The following is a 15,181-nucleotide window of genomic DNA, read 5'->3' as shown; positions in this document are numbered from 1 at the left end:
TGGGGTGGTTTGAGGACTACCTCGTGCGGGTAAAGAAGAGGTGGCTGGAAGCCAGCCTTGGCACTTTTGGCGGGTGGCGCGGAGATGGGCGGCGCGCAGGAGGCGGGGCCTGGGCGAAGGACGCGGCGGCCCCTGCCGGGCATGGGATAAAAGGCGAAGGCGGCTGCCCGGGAGCAGCGCAGGGCGAGATCCCCGGGGCTGCAGAGAGAGAGCAGGCGCGCGAGACCAGGCATGATGGAGATGTACAGCAAGGCAGAGACGCTGGAGCTGCGGAAGAAGCACATCGGGTGAGCCAGAGGCGCAAAGCCAGGGGGGCCGAGAGGGGCGGAGGGCGCAGGCATGCAAAACTCTCGCGCGCCCCAGAAAAAAACTTCCCAACTTTCCACCCCACATTCTGCAATCGCTCTCATTCTTCCTCCGGCACGATTGTTATTTATTATTAAATTTGTATACTGCCACTCATCCGTAGAACTCAGCTAACAGACCCCGGCAGGTCCTCTGCCTGCGCGGTAAAGGCGACCTGCAAAAGATCTCTCTAGCGGAGATGGTGGCCGGGATCTCTCTGCGGATGGGAGTGGGGTGCAGAATCAAGGTCTACACTCATCCTGGCCAGATCAAACTCTGAACCAAATCGAAAGGGGGTGGAAATCAACCTACCAAAACCTTCTTTGCCCTGTCCCTGCCATCCGCAGAACTGCCACTTTCCCTGTATAAAAAGCCTCTGACATTATCTTGCACTAACGTATTTCATAGCCCTAAATTGTCACATTTTCTGAAAGGATCCGTATTTGATCATTTGAATTATCACGAATATTTTCTTTTTCATAAATAGAAAGGATTTAAAAGCAACACTTAAATAGAAATAGAAAGGATTTAAAAGCAACACTTTCAATGGGAAAGTCAAGCACATGCTTTAAAATCTCCTCTTGAAATCCATGGAAGTTGCAGCCTGCTTGTTTGGAGATTTCAGTGCAAATCTGTGCATTTTTGCAGATGTTCGGACCCACAGTTTGCATAGAATTTAAGTCTTTTAAAGCACTTAACTTTTGGTAGGTCGTATTGCTTACCTAATTTCTCCCCCCCCCTTAAAAAAAGAACACTTTAAAAAGTTTTTAGCACTTTCTAGGGAGGCTTATTTCTAAAAAAAAATCCAAACCTTTTTTTAAAAAAAATATTTATTAGAAACAAAAATGGGGAACTGCTACACTTTCAGTGACACTTACAAATGCCCTCCCCCCCTCTCTCTCTCTCTTTGCCACGCAATCAGCTGAAGCCCTGCTGATAATGAAAATTATTCACTTCTCTGGGGTGTGATACTCTGGGGTCTAATGCTTGAATACTGTACAAAACCCCATCTGGCAGTCCAAAAAATCTCCTTTGCCTCTGTGCATAGGACATCTGTGCCCTTATCTAACCCCTGTATAAATAGTCAGATTAACAGCCAGGAAGGTGGATCAGTGTTTGACCTTCCAAAGGAAACTTGGACAAGTGCAGTAAATGCACAGAGGTGCATGTGATGTCAGTGGCATTAAACAAGCATGCAAGATTGTGTAACCAGTTGATACACTGTACTCACAGTCCTTGCATAACCCAAGTGGATCCTGGGCGTTTTGCAAAGCCAAGCCTGGAATTCTGCCTGCCAGAGAGGCGAAAAGTTCTGTGCAAACTCTGAGAGTTGTTGTCTCCCTTGGATTATTATTTCATCCTTAATACAATAATAAGCTATTTTGGCTCCATTGGCATACAGTAGAAGCTGGGAACCAGCTAAAGATACAAAAGGCCAGCCAAAACAAACAAAAGGTTAGGGCTCAATTCTTTGGGGCTGTCTTCTTGTGGTTCATTAAAAAAACCTAGGAAGAGACTTACTCCACGTTGCATTGTTCTCCCCTTCTCATGCACACTGCTTAATGCACGGGAATCCCTACAGACACACTGGGAACCCCTCCCTTCCCCATTAGCAGCCCTGCTGTGCAGACAGCTCTCTCATGGAAGCAGCTGTATGCACCCAATGGAGAGTGTGGAAGAGGAAATGGATGGAGCCTTTTTTGTGTGGCGGGTTTGATCCTTAATGAATGGTTCCCAATTTCCCCAGTCTATGCTGTTTGTGGTGAGGGAACAAAACCCTGTGCATGTCCAAAATAACTCTGTTATTTGGAGATTGGCTTGGTGTGTTGAGCAATATATCACATTTAAGTTATTGTCCTTTTCACAGGTGGGAAGAGATACCAAATTTTCCCTAAGGCAATTCCTGTAGAGTGGTACCTCAGGTTACATACACTTCAGGTTACATGCGCTTCAGGTTACAGACTCCGCCAACTCAGAAATAGTACCTCGGGTTAAGAACTTTGCTTCAGGATGAGAACAGAAATTGTGCTCTGGTGGCGTGTCAGCAGCAGCAGCAGGAGGAGGCCCCATTAGCTAAAGTGGTGCTTCAGGTTAAGAACAGTTTCAGGTTAAGAACGGACCTCCAGAATGAATTAAGTACTTAACCAGAGGTACCACTGTACTATGATGAGTGTTCCATGAAGCCAGCCATATTTACACTTGGAAAAACATAATTTACTATTTTCCCTTCACTGACTGAGTCTTTCCAGGACAATGCTTGAGGACTCCTGATAGACCATAATGAATTTGCTGCATTTACGTGTTTGTACAAGTGTATGCAGTGGTCTGGAGAAGGAGCTTTTCAGCAGACCTAAACTAAAGCAATGCTTTTGTGCTTTTCAGGCCCTCGTGCAAGGTCTTCTTTGCTAAGGACCCCATTAAGATTGTGTGTGCCCGTGGGCAGTATATGTTTGATGAGAATGGAGAAAAATACTTGGACTGCATTAACAACGTAGCACATGGTAAGAACTATGGCGTAATATATGTTGACAGCTTTTAAAGTGCTCCCATTCATTTTAGGTAGATTTGGGGTCTTTTTTCAGGTACTCTCAAATGGGTTCACTGACTTCTCTTCGCTTGGTCCTTTCCAGTTGGACACAGCCATCCAGATGTGGTCAAGGCTGCAGTGAAACAGATGGAGTTACTCAACACCAATTCTCGCTTCCTGCATGACAATCTGGTCCAGTATGCCAAGCGTCTCACTGCGACCCTCCCAGAGCCTCTCTCTGTTTGCTACTTCGTGAACTCTGGGTATGGCTAAAGGACTTTTCATTGCTATTATCTTTTGGAAACTTGTATAAATTAACTTCCACATTTTAACAGCTTTGGGAGATGATGAGAGAACAGAGTTAACAAATATAGGGCTTTCTAAGGTTGTGCCCAGGTCTTCATGTGGGCAAAAATTCATATGGCCATAGTATCTGTTTATCTTTTACATTTCTATCTCATCTATGCATGCATATTTATTTGTGGAACCGCCTCTCCTGGTATGCCCTGCAGAGGACCTTAAGGTCCATGAATAACCATAGTTTAGAGGTCCCGGGCCCTAAGGAAGTCAGACTATCCTCCACCAGGGCCAGGGCCTTTTCAGTGATGGCTCCGACCTGGTGGAATGCTCTGTCCCGTGAGACTAGGGCCCTACAGGATTTAACCTCCTTCCGTCGGGCCTGTAAGACAGAGCTATTCTACCTGGCCTTTAATTTGAATTCAGCCTGGTCTTTTATTTCCCTTCTTCCCTTCCCCTCCCCTTTTATGAAGATCACCTGCTCTGAGACCCCACAGCTAATTATCCCCTGGCCTCCTCACTGGCCCAAGTAGGACCAATTCAGCCAGCTAGCCCTGGGGATTATTTAATATTTATTTCCCCTAAAGTGATTTCTGAATTTTATTTTATTGTTATTCATGTTTTATACTGTATTTTATGCTGCTTTTACAATTGTTTTTAATTTGTTGTTAGCCACCCTGAGCCCAGTTTTTGAACCAGGAAGGGCGGGGTATAAATAAAATTATTATTATTATTATTATTATTATTATTATTATTATTATTATGTTTCCCTTGTTCCTATTTTACTCTTGCAACAACCCTGTGGGGTAGGCTGAGAGACAATGGGGGGAAAGCTTCATGGTTGAGTTGAACTTGGGTTTTCCTAATCCTAGTCTGAGGCTCTGTACTTTCAGCAGATAAGGGTTATGACTCTGCAAATGAAATCTCTGCAGAAGAAGGTTTCACTAGATACAATCAGTTTTACCAGATACAAAACACAGGAAGAAGCTTGCTGCAAAGGAAACAACAGATTGCAGCGCGAGGGTTTCTCCAAATGCAAAACAACCAGATTGTGCAATGCGGAACTGTCTCTCCCTCTCCCAGGCCTCTTTGGATCAGTCCAAGGAATTCCTCCCATCAGCTCCAATGCATTCAGTGAGCTCCATACCCACAGGGGCTCCTCAGCAAGTGATGTTCTGTGTACACAGCGGGCCACATCTCTTCATAGAATGGGAAGGCTTCACATACAGGCGGCACCAGATCATGTCCACAACCTGTATGTCCCCTCATTTTCCTGGGCAGCCCTCAAGATTAGCAATGTAAACCAAAGCTGAGCTATTCACAAGTTCATATTTTGTGTCCAGCTGTAGATTTTATGATAATCAAGACATGAACAAATGTGCAGAATTCACCTAGGTTTAGATGTGATCGCTATGGGATGCTTTAGTTGAGATTCCTGCATTGCAGGGGGGTTGGACTAGATTACCCTTGTAGGTCCCTTTCAACTCTACGATTTTATTTCCATGTGTGGGTCCATGTGAAGCAACTCTTTGGCTTTCCAACCCAGAGAGAATCCTGCCCTCATTCAACATTTTCACTCTGAATCCAATAGGTGTGCTATTAATCATTTCTAGGGGATTAGAGTTTGACATATGCCTGTCTGGAGTTATTTTATCTTTGGCTTAAAAAAGTTTATTATGTGGCTCTCCTGTTATAATAGCTGCTTTCATTGCATTCTAATTTTGTCCTGCAGATCTGAAGCAAATGATCTCGCTTTGCGCCTGGCCCGCCAATACAGGGGCCACCAAGACGTGATTACACTTGACCAGTAAGTATGCTGATGGTATGGATGAGATCAGTTCGTTGCAACATGATGCAGATGGGTCATGTGCTACTGTAATGACTGTTCAGTCTGTAGCCAAGCACCCAGAGCCCCATACAAGAAGATTCTGCATGCATGGAGCTTCCCTGATCACAGTTAGTTTCTCATTCACCTCAAATGAGGTCACTGATCTGCACACAGTGATCTGTAAATAAATGTATCCATTAACTTCATCAAGACTTCTTCATTTTAACTCAAACCTCTGTTTTGACTCATCCGTTTCTGTGAGGAAGGGGTTGCCTCTGCATAGTTGTATGTCATAGAGGGAAACAGTCTACTAATTCCTATTAATTAGAGAATATTTGCATTTGTAGTTCAATAATAATAAATATTAAAAACAATGAAAATTGTGAACAACGACATTGAATATGTTGCTGTAGTGGCACCACATATAGAAAACTAAGGTTAAACTGAGATTCTTTGTCAGTTTAGGTGCAAAACTTATGTAAAACATGTGCAAAACTAGCCTGTAACAGAGTCTGCTTCTGTTGAACTCTTTCACACCCTGGGGTCACTTTGCATTCATCTTCTATTTCAGTGCTTATCATGGCCATGTTACATCGCTGATTGACATCAGTCCATATAAATTTAATCAACTGGGGAAAGAGGCCAAAAAGGAATTTGTACATGTGGTAAGTAATTATTATGCTGGATTCTTACTGCCCTTAGCATATTTCTATTCATTGCAGATACAAATGAAATGCAAAGCTAAACTGCACAGCAATACCTCCACAAAAATCAATAGATACTATTTAGTGATATTTAGGTTGGCCTAATCAATGTAAGAAGCCCGGGGCGCTTCTTACAAGATGAATTGTATATGGACAGAGATATATTTTGTCCTGAAAAATGCAAGATACCTGCTTGTGTATATTAAAAAGAAAATGCATGCTAACCTACAGTAGAAAAAAGCATGCTTTAAACCCCCCCCCCCCCCGTAGGTTTCTGTATCCAAGAATCTCTTAAGAAGTGGCTCCTAATTATCATGAGGAATTCATGGACAATAAATCTGACAGTGGCTAGTAAGCATAGCTCTCTTGCAAGGTTCAGCATGAGCAGGCCCCAAGATCTGGAAATCAGAAACATCCTGCCTTCTAGATGCCAATGCACCCTCCCCCCATGATAAGCTTGAACGGATCCCTGCACACACAGATCCCTGCACACTTTGGAGCCCCTTCAGACTGATGTCAATTAGGCTGATGGACAACAGGGGCAGACTTTAGTAATATAGCTCCCTGAGTGAGGACCATTTTTTGTGCCCCTTCCCCCTTATTTTCACAATAATTCTTTTTGGTGCAGTTTACCCTTATTTATCCATATAAATATAAGTTTTTAAATTATTTTGTGCTCCCCCTCAGCCCGGCACCCTTTTAGATCATGGGGACAAGCAGCAGAAGATTGCTCTTCCAAGCATCTAATAGGGGGTTCTTGAGAACAGATATTGAACTAGATATGAGTCAGTGTATGTTATTATGGTCTCAGTTCTTTGTCGTTTTTGACTTCTGTCCCACTTCCTGGAAAGCCAGGGATACGGAAAACCTGTGGACCTATACATTAAAATACTGGAAATGTTAAGGTCCTCTTGTGCCTCTGATGCATGGTTTCTTATTAACCTGCTGTGGGAAGATTTAGAAGATGTCCTACATGAGGTGCACACCAAATAGGGTTTTTAAGGCCAGTTTTGTTCCTGTCGGAGGAGGAGCCAAGGACAGTGCATTCAAAGATTTCAAATCTTCTTTTGCCACTCTTTAGGCTCCTTCACCAGATATATACAGAGGAAAATATAGAGAGGACCATCCAGACCCAGGAAGCGCTTATGCCGATGATGTGAAAAAGATAATTGAAGAGGCTCAGAAGAACGGCCGCAAGGTATGTGAACAACGGAGGAACATAGAATCATAGAATTGTAGAGTTGGAAGGGACCCTGAGGATCATCTAGTCCAACTCCCTGACATGAAAGCCTGCTCAGATTGTGTCCTGAAAAATGCTCAATTAGGTGAACTTGACTGCTTTATATAGCTGGAATTTCTTTTGTTTTTACTGGATTCCTGGATTTTAAGGTGCCTTCTACCCCCCCCTAACTTGCATTGAAAACTCTCACAAGAAAATAATGGGTAAGGATTGAGTAAAGAAGAAGAAAGGAATAAATAAATCTAAACCTCCATTTCACACGTAAGAGCAGGCCTAAAGCATAAAGTGCTATTTTGATTGTGCTCTGAAACTGCACATAGAACTTTTGCTAAAATTTATGGGGCTGTATGTAGCAACAGTTAACAGGCACAGGATATAATGCACTGCAGTGTACAGCCTCTGTTCCTAAAATCCCCACCCAGTTTGAGCCCTCATGCCTAAAAGGGGTTACATTTATTTATTTTTGCAACCACATAAAATCATACAAACTACCAAACAGATTAACAAGAAGAAATATATAAAAGCCCAGCAGCGTCTCAGAATTTCTCACGGGGGTGTCCCAGTGCAAAGAGAAGAAAATCAGTAGGATCCAGTGGAATGTTGCACTTTGAGGATCCAGAGACATGAATTTAAATGCTAGCTCATGTGAACAAAAAATTACACTCAAAGCAGTTGACAAAATGGCAAAGCAAGCTGTTGATTTAAAACATAGCATCTTAACACGAGTAATGATATAGGAACTTGCTGACTTTGGTGTGGAGAGATATTTCTAGAACTGGCATGGAGGCTTGTTATTATTAGTCACTTCTTTTCCAGAAAGGTGAACTCAAAGGAACTTACAAAAGCAAACAATACAATACAAGAATAAAAACAACCTAAAATGCCCACCGGTAGTGATTGGAGCCACTATTTCCCCATCACCTTAAAGTCCAGAGGAGCCCACCCATCTGTCTTTAATTCCTTATTGAGATTTTAAACAAAGAAACTAACGGATAGTTTCTATTTCCCCCCCCTTTGTCTGTTTCCTCCCTTCCCCCTCGCATTATCTTCCTCATAGGTTCTGGTGCCGTAGACCTCTGCCAGGAGCAGTTGATAAAGTTTCACAGACTATGGGGAGCCTCCTACTGTCTGGCTGTAGTATACCTCTTCGAATATAGTGTACGCTTCTTTACACGTTACCACACGACCTTCTTTCCAGGAAGACGGCACTGCTCAAGCTTGCATGGACCTCTGGCTGATACTCGGGGAGGGTTGTGCAAGAGTGAGGGAGGCAGTCAGTTAAATAGCAGATTTGGGCTTACCCTCCAGGCAGACTTGGGGGAGAACAAAGGCATAATGCTGAATGCAGAAAATGTAAGCTTCCAGTTCCAGTCTATCTGATCTGCTGATGTTGATTCCTGATCCCAAATAACCTTTTTTGGTTTGTTTGTTTTCATTCCTAGCTACTGGAATCACTTCAGCTGTAGGCTCTGTGTTTTTGTCAAATGCCTCATCCTGATTTGCTCTGCATACGTTTTCCTCCTCCTTCTTCTTCTGAAGCAGGGGTGCCCAAAATACAGCTCTGCACATCTTCAATGCATTTGTTTGTTTCCAATTTTGAGCCACAGGAAAGGGGTTAAATCGGCTATCACAGAATGCCATGTGAATGAAGCTGGTGGAGGTTCACGAGTTCACAGGGTGAAGCTGATATAAAGACTATAAAGCACCTTTAGTAATTAAATTATTGAAATGTGGACAATCATTAATAATAAATAGATAATAAATAACTCATCAGAACAGTGAACCCATCAGATACTTCCAGTATCACATTTGTATTCTGCAAGAGTAGGCCGACTAAATGAGTTTTTAAATAAATGTGCACAGTAAATCCAAGACTTTGAGCATTGGGTCAATCATGAGCTGTAGAATTATGCTGGATGCTTGCCCTGGCATTGAAAAAGTGGGCACCTCTGCCATTTTTGTTGTCGTTACTGTTGCTCACAGCTGTTCAAGATGCAACATAGCTATCCAAACTGCATATTCATTTATCTCGCCTGTTTTCATAGGGTTCGTGCCTGTAGCTGTTGTTTCATTTGCAAACGAGTAAGCAGAGGAATGCTCTTCTTATAACATCTTCTCTTACTTAGATTGCAGCCTTTATTGCTGAGTCCATGCAGAGTTGCGGAGGCCAAGTAATTCCACCTGCAGGCTATTTCCAGAAAGTGGCAGAGTATGTATAGTGCTTGGGATGGGTTACTTACAGCAGGCTACTTACTGAAAATCACAGGAAGAGTCTACTTATTTGGTTCTTTGTGTAGCTTTAATCTTTGTTCCTTGAAATTTAAAACTGCTACGATTATTTTTTTTATTTGTGTAAATAAATATTGCCCAGTAACAAGAGATGCCTCTCTCAAAGTAGCTTTTGGCAATTCAATCCAAGGCCAATAAGTTGGTGGGGTGGTACATAAGGAATATAAGTATTGCTCAAAGTTCAGTGATGGCAGACAAATTGGATGGCTTTAAAAGAGGACTAGACAGGATAAGGTTATTCATGGCTACTAGCCAGTTAATGTGTTATCACAGTCTGCTTATGGGATTCCCATAGGCAACTGGTTGACCCACTGAGAGAACAGGATTCTGGGCTAGTTGCAATGAACAGCATGACTTCTTATTGCACAGTAGTTCTGAGGTGATCTGCACATTAAGAAAAATCACATGGTACATCATTCCTAGAACTTGAGAATACAGGAGGCCCTGCACATTGTGTGTATCAGATCTTTTTATCCAATATTTCTAGACCACACATATCCTTCTGTGACTGGACAGAGTGAACTCAGGTCAACTTTATCCATCTTCTGGCCATGCTATAAAGAGCATATGGCCTGATAAGCACTTTTCTGAATTCTCAGCTGTAAATGCCCCTTGCAGGACCATAATTGAAGTCTTCATGTAAACGCTCCTACATGATAGTGACACATCACAGTGAGACATCTGTTCTGTTCCCTTTTTATTTTCAGTGCTGTCCACAAAGCGGGTGGAGTTTTCATAGCTGATGAAGTCCAGGTCGGTTTTGGTCGAGTTGGAAAAAAATTCTGGGGATTCCAGCTACAAGGCGAAGACTTTGTGCCTGACATTGTCACTATGGGGAAGCCAATTGGCAATGGCCATCCCATGTCTTGTGTAGTTACCACCAGAGAGATTGCAGAAGCTTTTGGTGCCTCTGGACTGGAGTACTTCAATACGGTGAGCTTCTCTTCCATTATCATCATTTATAGTTAGAAATCGGGTATGAGGAAACTTTGGCTCTCCAGATGTTGCTGAACTGCAATGATCCTTAGCCCAGGGATGATGGGAGTTGTAGTTCAGCAATGTTTGGAAGGCCGCATCTGTTATAGGGGCTTGTTCATTGACTTGGCATGCATAATTGCACCATCATAGATTGTTACAGAAAGAATGTTCAGAGCACCCAGTAATGACTCAAATAATGCTTTTCAGTGAAGCCAGTTCACCCAGTTTAGACAACAGCATCAGGCAACATCTGGCCCTGATCTATCTCTTATGTATGGTGTGAAGGGAAATAGCACCTGCCCTCTCCATCCATTTGGCAGAACTTCATGCAATCTGGGCCAATGTCCTTTGGATTCTATGCCCATAGGTGCAGCAGTGGCCCAGGGGGTGGGGGAGCAGCAGTGACAGGATGCTACTGTGTAGGCCAGCACTGCCAACACAGAGTTCCTCTGCCCTCACTGCTGCCCCAACCCCATCTCATCTCCACACAGCACTGCTGCATAGGCATGAAGTATTATCTTTTGAAGACACTGGTAGCACACCAGGAGGGTGGGGAAGACAGTTGTGCTCTCAATTCCCCATTAAGCAAAAGGCGATAGGAAATATTCAGCCTAGTAAGATTTGACCATACGTTTGCAATATCATGCATGAAGCAATTGAGTCTCATAATGAATAGATGCTCAGGTTGAGCTTCTTAATGTCTAAATGAGACTTTGATTGACAATGTACAGCTTCGTCATGCAAATAATATTGAGCACATGGTCTTTTGTGTGTATATGTAAAACCAGTACATGGTGCTTATTGTTTTATTTATTTAAAAGTGAAGCAGGAGCCTAAGTTATAGCAAAGCTTTACTCTATGTAGGAAAGCAGTACAAACCCTGTGGTGTTTTACTCCCTTCAAACTTTTCAAAATAGAAACTGTGAAGAAGAAATATGACACTCCGTAGCACCACATAAGGTGCAAGTTAAAAAGATAGAAGGGAATTTGCACCCAATATTTCTTGTTTGCCTAAGAAAATAATCTGATGCCAAGCCCCGTCTTGCTCAAAACATTCACCAAAATCTTTGGAGGAAAAAATAAGTGAGGCAGCAATAACCTGTTTCTTCTTGGTCATTTCCCCCCCTCAGTTTGGGGGCAACCCAGTGTCCTGTGCAATTGGACTGGCTGTTTTGGACGTGATAGAAAAAGAAGATCTCCAAGGGAATGCCACACGTGTTGGAAACTATCTCACTGGACTACTGAAGGAACAAAAAGAAAAGCATCCACTGGTGGGAGATGTCAGGTAGGCCCAACAGGGTCAACATAAAAAGTTTTAAGATCTAGAAGAATGTATAACTAGGGGTGGCTTCTTCAATCCAAGGACTGCATTGCCGTCTGAAGACCCAGGAGACGCATTCCAGTGGTGGGTGCAATCATACCCACCCCCACCCCCCACCACTGACAACTACTGAATAACAGATCAGATAACTGTTTTGTACAAGAGACCTACCACACTACTTTGCAAAACTATTTGGAGCTGTGTGCCTTTTGTGCAACACTGAGATTTGATTGCTGCACCTCTGATTCCCTCCCTTTTCTTTATATTTTTCAGAGGTGTTGGTTTGTTTGTTGGAGTGGATCTTGTGAAGGATCGACAAAAGAGAACGCCTGCCACTGCTGAGGCCCAGCATATTATCTACAAGTAAATATATACTGGCTTGCTTTAGACGTTCTTTTCATCAGTTTTAACTTTACAACTTCCAGGCTAGACATTCAAACTGAAGGAGCTGAAATTCATAGTCAGGTCAGGGCTGAGCAACTGAAGATGCCTTCATGATTTACCCAGAATCATGAAACACAGCTTTAAAAGGGACTGACTGCGTTATAATTTCACATACCTAAATGCATTTTGGAGTTTGCATTCCAAATTAAATCTGTGTTCCCTTCTAATCAGGCTGAAAGAACTGAGGATTCTTCTGAGTGCTGATGGACCTTATCGAAACATCTTGAAATTTAAGCCACCCATGTGCTTCACTATGGAAGATGCAAAGTTTGTAGTTGATCAGATTGATGAGATCCTCACAGGTAAGCATTCTTGCATGCCTACCGGTTCCTTTGCATATATGGCCTCCAATTTTGTTCTATAGGTAACAGAGGTAGTTAAGAGTGTGGCAGAGAACTGGGGAAGGAGGGAGAAAGGGTGCGGTGGCTGTAGCCTTTCTTAGTGTCTTGGCACATCAAAAGATATAGGAAAGACTTGGCAACTCCAGATGTCAAAATCAGACAAGAGCTAGTGGTCAGTGTAAGCTTGTGACCCATTGTGGAGATGTCTGATCATAGTTGGAGATGCAACATTAGATTATGTAGATTGCAGAACCTGGACTGATTCAGCCAGGATCATTTCAGCTCCCAGGTGAACTCTTAGTTGTAAGTTGCGGATAGGTTGCTTGTTGCTGAAACGTGTCTTAAGTGAATTCTAAAGAAATTTATCTAGTCCTACAAGAAAATAAGCTATTATTTAAAACCACACGAACTTTTTCTTTACACTTTGTGACTTCTGTACCTAATGATGGAAAACCTACTCCCCCCTCTTGTCCCAGATTTAGAAGATTCAACAATAAACAGGACCAGAGATGAATTACCAACAAGTATACGGAGTAAAAGAAAAGTAAGTTGGAAACCCCAAAATGACATTGCCAGTCAATGTAGACAAAAGTAATCTGTGGGTTAAACCACAGAGCCTAGGACTTGCAGATCAGAAGGTCGGCGGTTCGAATCCCCGCGACGGGGTGAGCTCCTGTTGCTCGGTCCCTGCTACTGCCAACCTAGCAGTTGGAAAGCACGTCAAAGTGCAAGTAGATAAATAGGTACGGCTCCAACAGAAAGGTAAACGGCGTTTCCATGCGCTGCTCTGGTTCGCCAGAAGTGGCTTAGTCATGCTGGCCACATGACCCGGAAGCTGTATGCCGGCTCCCTCGGCCAATAAAGCGAGATGAGCGCCGCAACCCCAGAGTCGGTCACGAGTGGACCTAATGGTCAGGGGTCCCTTTACCTTTACCTTTAATCTAGATGGACCATTGTCCTGACTCAATATAAGACAGCTTTCTAAGTTCCTATGAGCTGTCTGAAGACTTTCCTGTCTTATAAAACTTCACCCACGTACTTCATGTTTGGGGCTTTCTCTCAGTACACTTTATGTCATGCCATGCTCTCCCCCCTCCCAACACTCATACAAGCAGCTCAAAACTCACCTATTCCATAAACCATTGGCATAACCCAGGGGTCTGCAACCTGCGGCTCCGGAGCCGCATGTGGCTCTTTTACACCTTTGCCGCGGCTCCGGGGCGGATACTAGTGGGGGAGGAGGTGCATTGTGCGCCCTGACACTCCCCACTGTGGCGGGCACTGTACTGGCTGTGACGTCGCATGGGGGCAGTGCGTGCGTTAGTCACGCAGCGCCCCGACGTCACCTTCCCGCCCGCTGTCAGATCGCGGCTCCAGAGATATATGTTTTAAATGTTGCAATGGTTTTGCGGCTCCCAGTTGTTGTTTTTTCTTCAGAAACGGGTCCAAGTGGCTCTTTTTGTCTTAAAGGTTGCAGACCCCTGGCATAACCCATAGTCATAACTGAAATAATGCCTAAATTACATGCATGCAGCTGCATTTGCTCACATTATTCCGTTCTTATCCTTGGCTTTGCATACTTCATCTCTCTGCTGATTTGCTACACTTGCCTCTCTTCTGTCTCATGCAATGTCTAAAATTTGATAGTAAACATCTCAGATTAGGGACCTGTTTTGTGCTTGGGTCCTGGCCTCAGCTTTTCCACAGCCATCTGGTTGGCCACTGTGAGAACAGTGTGCTAGATTAGATGGGCTATTAATTAGCCCAATCCAGCAAGCCCTTCTACATTTTGCACCAATGAATGCCGATAACCTAGAACCACAGGCTTGTAAAATATGTGGTTCTGGCAGTTCCCATGACATCAAATATCTGCTGATGCCAATATCTGCATATTCAATCAAATTGTGCATTTGTTTTAGATGCCCACAGATGGGAGTTCCCAGCTGGAATGCATCAACGAAAGCATAAGCCATATCAATGGAAGTGCCTGCAGACAAAAAAATGGATTTTATGCTGAAAACAACACAGTGCCTTGCAAAAGGATCAGGACATGAAAAGAAAATTATATAAATAAGAATAACTATGTACAGTTGGGTTTGTTTAAGGATGTATGGGTTTGTGCAATAATTGGTAAGAATATTGGCTAGTTATACATTATGATGAAGCATCCATTTACTTATGGTCTAAATTTGGAGCATCATGCTTTGCAGCCACAGTACAACGGTAGCATGGCCTCATTTGTTTCAGATGTCTAGCTGACTGGCAGTCACTGATGTGTCTTTGTCCTTTTGGAATCTCAGTGTTCGGAATTGAGATTTTAATAATTTCCCCATGTTTTAATGGTTTATTTGTTATACTGTGCAACTTTCTGGTGGGGCAATTCATGCCAATGCTGAAATAAATAGAAATGTTATCTTGTAAATCTTGCATGCAATCTAACAGAGGACACATGGAACAACCAAGAGTGTTCCATGAAAACCTGCCAATCAGCTTCTTAGGCTGACACCCTATCCACATTTACACGGGAGTATGTTCCACTGAACTCAGTGCAGCTTGCTTCCTGAATGTGTGGGGTTGCACTGTTGGTGGAGATGGGAGTGAGTCCAATCCCACATTCAAATGGCTTTCAGATTTTTTTTTTTAAAAAAAAAATTAAAGGGAGCATACACAGCACCTATTTCCACACACAATTTCCCCTTCCAGCTAGGGATGCACACTGGAGCAATATTGTAATATTCAATGACAAAGATTTTATAATAATTATTGTACAGTATTAACTATATTGAAAATGAAAACTTTAAAGCACTGCTGTATTTAGACAGTATGCCTTCTTGGTCTATATTTGTCGGTTGTATCTCTGCTGTTAT

At 43.1% G+C, this 15,181-nt stretch overlaps 1 protein-coding gene across 2 annotated transcripts; it reads left to right on the top strand.

Annotated features, from left to right (window-relative positions):
- Nucleotides 1-14,948, top strand: ETNPPL (ethanolamine-phosphate phospho-lyase). Of its 2 annotated transcripts, none has more exons than XM_083459263.1 (13): nt 1-287; nt 2,728-2,846; nt 2,976-3,135; nt 4,902-4,976; nt 5,569-5,662; nt 6,783-6,899; nt 9,068-9,150; nt 9,938-10,163; nt 11,339-11,493; nt 11,803-11,892; nt 12,145-12,275; nt 12,791-12,858; nt 14,234-14,948. In XM_083459263.1, exons 1-13 carry the CDS (start codon nt 232-234, stop codon nt 14,366-14,368), a joined length of 1,509 nt encoding a protein of 502 aa, XP_083315389.1. In that variant the 5' UTR covers nt 1-231; the 3' UTR covers nt 14,369-14,948. The 2 variants fall into 2 exon arrangements, 1 of the variants encoding a protein (XP_083315389.1); XR_014515716.1 differs by having other exon boundaries at nt 140-287; nt 12,791-13,472; nt 13,812-14,948.
- The last annotated feature ends 233 nt before the right edge of the window (nt 14,949-15,181 follow it).

Source organism: Podarcis liolepis (assembly GCF_965112155.1).
Source record: "Podarcis liolepis genome assembly, chromosome: 9".
Taxonomy (NCBI): Eukaryota; Metazoa; Chordata; class Lepidosauria; order Squamata; family Lacertidae; genus Podarcis; species Podarcis liolepis.
The sequence above is the reverse complement of the archived record's forward strand: the minus strand, read 5'-3'. Positions and strand labels throughout refer to the sequence as shown.